The sequence below is a fragment of the Odocoileus virginianus genome, chromosome 17, assembly GCF_023699985.2.
Source record: "Odocoileus virginianus isolate 20LAN1187 ecotype Illinois chromosome 17, Ovbor_1.2, whole genome shotgun sequence".
NCBI lineage: Eukaryota > Metazoa > Chordata > Mammalia > Artiodactyla > Cervidae > Odocoileus > Odocoileus virginianus.
In genome coordinates this window covers 42,389,087-42,395,086 of record NC_069690.1, presented here as the reverse complement: position 1 = coordinate 42,395,086, position 6,000 = coordinate 42,389,087, and the positions used below count along the sequence as shown (strand labels likewise).

At 60.2% G+C, this 6,000-nt stretch overlaps 1 protein-coding gene across 2 annotated transcripts in view; it reads left to right on the top strand.

The window, feature by feature from the left end:
- Positions 1 to 1,143: 1,143 nt before the first annotated feature.
- MRC2 (mannose receptor C-type 2) overlaps positions 1,144 to 6,000 on the top strand; it is a 58,701-nt gene continuing 53,844 nt past the window's right edge. For both annotated transcript variants that reach the window (XM_070479563.1, XM_070479562.1), the window contains exon 1: positions 1,144 to 1,881. In XM_070479563.1, the coding sequence (XP_070335664.1) occupies positions 1,758 to 1,881 (124 nt within the window). In that variant the 5' untranslated portion in view covers positions 1,144 to 1,757. The remainder of the gene's footprint in view (positions 1,882 to 6,000) is intronic.

The following is a 6,000-nucleotide window of genomic DNA, read 5'->3' as shown; positions in this document are numbered from 1 at the left end:
GGCCGGCACATCCAGGGATAGGCAAGCAGATAGAAGCCTGTGAGAGGACTTTGAGAAGAAGCATCCTATGTTTTGGCTGCTCAGACAGGAACAGAGAGAGGGCAGCTTGGCCGAAGCTGGCGGATCCTGAACCTCCTTGAAAATGATGTGAGAAAGGGGAGGCCGAGCGAATGATCTCTGAGGCAGCTCAGTGCGGTCAGAACTCTGGGATCCCAGTGAAGGAAGTCACCAGCAGGGACTTAGCTCTGTCAAGCAGCTAGCTGTGGGGTGCCGGGGACTTTGCTGGCCTGACTGCTAACCATTTTCTAGGGCCAAAGGGTGGATAGTGGGACTCATTCTAGGGGATTCTAGGGGGTTTTATGGGGGCTCACTTTGGGGTCCTGCAGCTTCTGGATTGATACCTGGTAAGAATCTCAGCCCAGCAGACAGAAAGCGCCAAGTGAGCATCTCTGGCCCCATACCCTCCTTGCAACGATGGGGAAAGATTTATCCAAGGCAAGGGTAGTAAAAAAGGAGAAAACAACATTGAATTTGTTATTTCCAAAAACAACACTGAGGTGGACAGCACAGGAAACAATAAAATTTATATGACCATTTCCTAGTGTTTTTATTTGATTACTCATGGTGGCAGAACGTGAATCTTCTTTGCATTAGGGTCTAAATGTCTTCGTCCAGCTCTGAGCCCAGACGTCCCAAATAACTTTTCTAAGGTCGCTCAGGAAAGGAGAGAGTGACGTGGGCCTGGACTCTCTGACACCCCCTAAGTCCAGGGCTCTGCGCTGCAGTGACCTGTTGCATAATACGGAATAACTGTGGCTTGTCTTCTCTTTTATGAAATTTCCATTTGACCCTCTGAGATCCGCCAACAGTCCGGTTGCTGGTGAGAGCGATGCTGTCTTCTGGAACGTCCAGGGACAGATTTTCCCTGGCTTTCTGGATACAGCCCCCATCTAGCAAAATCACGACATCCCTCTGCGACAGGGACGCTGACACAGGGTTCACGCAAATGCTAAAACAAGACTTCCAAACGTTGGCGCTCCGCACCAGGCCCGGGGGCCCTGCTGCCTCCCCCTCCCCCATCTTTGCCCGGGTGGCTGAGCCCTGGGCTCCGCCCCTTCCCCACCCGGCAGGGGGAGGGGTCCTGCTCCGCGTGGAGGTAGCAGCCGCTGGAGACGTTGGCAGAAAGAGGCGGGACGCAGGGGGCGCCAGTGGCCCGGGTCTGGCCGCCTGGGTCAGCCGTGCGCCCCCGCCCCGCCACGCGGAGAAGTTTGCGGAAAGTTTTGCACAGCCAGCCGGGGAGTTGTGACGCAGCGTCTGGGGCTCCAAGCCCGGACCGAGAAGAGAGGGAAGGCGAGGCGGGGAGAGAGGGAAGCGGACAGCGAGAGAAAAAGAGTGCACGCCGGGGTCCTCCTCGACCCCGCGGATCCTCCTCTCCCGCTTCCCCTTCTCCCTCCCGGGCCCCGCGCCCGCCCGCTCTTCCTCCCCTTCCCCACCCACGCTGCCCGCTTCCCTTCCCCGCTGCCCCTCCAACCCTCCTCCCCGGGTCTGCGCTCCTCCCTCCGCCCTCCCTCCACCCGGCCTGCCTCCTTCCCTCCTCCTCCTCCCCTCCTCTCCCCGGGAGGCATCACTTCGTCCCGACCCGGAGGAAGACGCGAGCCCCTCGCGGGTGGTCACCACAGCCCAGCGCCCCTGCAGCCATCGCGCGCCGCGCCCGCGCTCCCTCGGTCCCCGCAGCCCCCGAGCGCCACGCCGCGGGCATGGGGCCCGGCAGGCCGGCCCTCGCGCCCTGGCCTCATCACCTGCTGCGCTGCGCCTTGCTGTTCGGAGGTCTGCACCTCGGCCGCCCCGCCGCCGCCGCCGCCGCCGCCAACTCCCTGTCGGGTAAGGCGCTTCCAACTTGGTCAACTTCGGGGGCCGGGCGGGGGGAGCACCGAGAAGCGGGCCTCTCTCGACTTTTCCCTCCTTTTTTTTTTTTTCCCCCCTTTGCAGGACGTGTGTGCGTGTGTATGTGTATGTGTGTGACTGGGTTTTAAAAAATCGTCTCCGCTTTTCTGAAAGCGGGGCGGGGGCGGGGGGCGGACAGGGGTGAGGGAGGAGGAGCGCGCCTGGAGGTGGGGGAGGACCTGAGTGGAACCAGATGTGGCGGGCGGCGGGGGATGGGAGCCTGGGGGTCTCGAGCCGTCTCGGAGGAAGAGGGCGGGCCCCGGGAGGACCCCCGCGCCCGCCTTCTAAGACCACCCGGCGCCTGCCCTGTGCTGGGCCCGGGGACCTGCAGGGCGCGTCCGGGGAAACCAGCGGAGACTCCAGGCCAGGCTCCGTGCTTTGCTTCGGGACCAAAGCGTTATTGTTGTTTTTGAATTATTCGTGAGGGCTTGGTTGCCCTTCCCGGCACCTCGGGGGTGTTGGTATTTTCTTTTCCACACTTGGTCTTCAAAGGACAGCCCGTGGCAGGCGGCATCCGCATCAATTGAACGGAGCTCTGTGGGGCAGTTTTGTCATCAGAAGGATGTAGCAGGCTTCGGCAAGGGTGTGTGTGTTTGTGTGTGTGTGTAGTGAAGAGAGTGTTGTGTGGGCGGCTCTGACCCAGCTGGCAGCCCTCCAGAGTGGACAGATCTTGGATGGCCAGAGAGCTGCTAACGATGCATGGACCCGAGCAGCAAAAACAGAAACCCAGAGCTGGGTCTTCTCTTCCTGCTGCTCTTTCAAAGGGTGACGCTGAAGTGTGGGGACAGACAGACCCCCTCAGCAGTAATCCCAGGGGGAAAAGGGAAGCTCTGCTTGGGGCGGGGGGGACGCAGGAGTCAGAGCTGGAACTGCCAGGGAGTGTAGTTATTACAGCCCAGGTGCTGGGCCTATGAAAAAGGCTTGGTCTTGTTTTATGTTTAATTGGGGGATGAGGCTGAGTGAAAGGGGACAGTGCAGCGTCTGCAGTTTTGTGCAAAGCCCAGACAGTCCCCTGGAGGACCTGGGACCTCTAGCTGTGGCCAGTGCTTGCGGAGTTTGCCTGCCCGTAGAGGACCGAGACACGTATCTGCCCAGATTGTGCCCAGCCACTGTGTGAGCTGGGGGCCAGGGTGACGCATATTCATGCTGAGCAGACCTCGCCTGCTGAATTCCAGACCCACCTGGAACTGAATGTCAGACAAACAGAATCCAGGCAGTAACTCCCCATCCACTGCAGGTCAAGGCACCCAGGTTGCCCCCTGCCTTGCTGCTCTCCTGCCTGCAATTTCGCCCCCTGTGAAGGCAGGCCCAGTGGGAGGGGTGGAGGAGCCATTTCCAGAGCCCCAGAGCACGTTGTAAAGCCCGGCAGGCCCTGGGAGGGCTGTGGCCAGAGTGCTGACTCAGCCTTTTCCCCTGTGGCGCCTTTGACAGAGTGAGCTGGAAATGCCTGGGGAGAGGCTGGGTCAGGGGGACCGCCTGGAGTGGCCCTCTGCCTCTGGGTCTCCTCCTGGCCCCCCTTTGCCCTTCCTCGGGCTGTGTCCCTGGGTTTGTAGCCCCATAGCCTTGGAGGGGCCTGTCCCAGCAGCACTGCGTTGGTCACTCTCGAAGAAGCTTAGGTGTGAGCAGGGGTACATGGAGGGGACCCCGGGTGGGTATGGCCTGGTCCCCAGAGCAGCAGTTGAGCAAGACGTTGCAGGTCCTTCCCTGCTGTGTTCCCTCTGCCCAGAATACTCCTCTTCCAGCAAATTCCTTCCTCATCCCCCTCTACCTGACGAATTAGGTGGTCCCTGGGAAGAATTTGCCAGCACCAGGATCCGAATGGCCCCAGGAAATGCTTGTGGCAGATGGGATTTGGTTTGGCAGGCCAGCGCTGCTGGGGTGAAACTTACCCTGGGGGCGGGGTGCTTCCTGACCAGCAGGAGGGGAGAGGATGGGAGACCGCAGAGCCCCTTGGTGTGGGATGGGAGAATCCATCTTTTCTCCACCATCCCCTATGGAGTACCCAGAGGGGCACCCACACAGCTTGTGGCTGGAAGACTGTCTGTTAATTGCAGTACTGATGCATTTTTGTAGATTTTACTGCTCAGCACTGAGCCAAATACTTGGGGAGGAAGGAAGGTACAGAGGAGTTAAAGTTGCATCCTCAGAGAAAGCAAATGTTGGTGGCAGAAGAAACTGTGTGAGGCAAGGGGTCACCAAGACCCCCAGGAGGGAGGCAGGGAGGGGAGCAGAGCAGGGAGACCGGGAAGGCAGGCTGGGCTGTGCTGGAGAGGCTGTGGAAGCTGGCCGGGCTGGGGTGGAGAGATCCTGGGTAGGGTGGGGGAGAAGCTCGACTGAAGAGGAAACTGGCCAGGTTTCCAAGAGGCCAGAGTGGGGGAGTGACTTGCTGGCTAGCGGTGGGGAGCCCTGGAGAACCCCTGGGAGTTTCTGAGCAGAGGAATGAGGTGCGGATTAGAAAGAGGGCTGCTGGGAGCCCTAGGATAAGGTGTCCAGGTGCAGGAGTGAGGAGACCTTGGGAAATCTTTCTAGGGGGACAGACTCTGCTGTCTAAAGGACAGGGAGGGAGGCACTCCTTTGGAAAGGCATCAGGTACTTGCTGCTACTGCCAGACAGACAGATCGCCTGCACTTCCGGCCCAGGTCCTGGTGAGTCATGCAGTTCAGAGGGGGCAGTTCTTAACTGCCCCCATCCGCCCATCCACCCACAACAGTCAGTCTTCCTTGCTCCCCCGACCACTCGCCTTCTGTGAGCTGCCAGGGCTGAGACAGTGCCAGCTGAGCTGTGGTTAGCGCTGAGATCCGGCCCTCCCCTGGGGTGATGTGAACAAGGTGAGGGCGTAGGCAGAGGAGGAGGCGGCGGCTGGGGTCCTGGTTCCCATTGCGCAGAGTAGAGAAATCTCAGCTTTCTGAGGCCTGCAGGGTGCAGTTGATTTGGGCCGATGAGAGGATTTCAGAAGCCCCATGAAGTTCTCAGAAGGGCATTCACTTGGATTCATCACTAATTTCAGCGTTGACTAGGAGCCCCATTGCGCCCTTCAGCAAGGTGAAGGGGTATCGCAGTGACTACCATTCTTCAAGTGCTGCATCCGTGCTGTTCATGCAAGAGTTCCTCCGGGTCTCATCACCTCTCACACGTTGGCTGTCAGCAGCTGAAAGATGTTAGGTTGTTTGCATAAGACCCTACCTCCACACCGCTAGAACATGGTGAGAGTGAGATTCGAACCCAGGTGTGGCTACTGAGCCTGAGCACTTCAGTACCGGGCCTCGCTGAGAGTCTGAAATAAGTATGTTAGGAAAGGCTGGAAAATTCTGTCGTCGAGCGTACCCCCCAGAGCTCCAAGTCCTCTGGAATGTCCTCTCCACGTGTCCTCCAGAGGGGAGTCCCGGGAAGGGGTGGTGGGCATCCTCTGTCACCCCCCCCCAGCTGCCCGGGCGCTCGTCTCTGCCCCCCCGCCCCGTCCCGGGGACCCCAGACGCAGGACCAAGCCCCCCTTGGTGTCCTCAGGGGGTCTGAGGTGCCTGCTCCCGAGGGGCTGAAGGGGTCCGATGGAGCAAGAGCCCCACCACCCCGAGGTCAGGGGTTCGTGGTCATTCAGCCAGTCTGTCAGAGGATGTTTACTGAGCCTGGGCGGTGCTGCAAGCAGGAATGACCTCCGCCTGTTCTTGTGAGCCCACCTCCCCTGCACCCCCAGTGGGGGTCCCTGGGCTTGGAGGGCCTGGGCATTGCCGACAGGAAGTGTCCTTCCTGTTTAGTCCGTTATGAGATGGGGGGTGGGGGGGCGGCCAGTTTCCCATAACTGGATCCTATAAATCTGGGTGGGGTGGGCCATCTAGCGGTGACGCAGCTCTTGGACCTCGCCCTGGGCCCTGCAGCTCCCAGTTACTCCTCAGCGGGAGCTGTGTCGTCAACAGGCGGGCGGGATGAAGGCTGCGCAGTGGCATCAGCCAGCTCCAGCTCCTCAGAGGACAGGCTGGGCTGGGCCCCCACCCTCGGCTGCGCGTGGAGCTCCAGTGGTTAGTTAGGCTCCTTGCTGCCCTTCCCCCTCTTTGGGTCCTC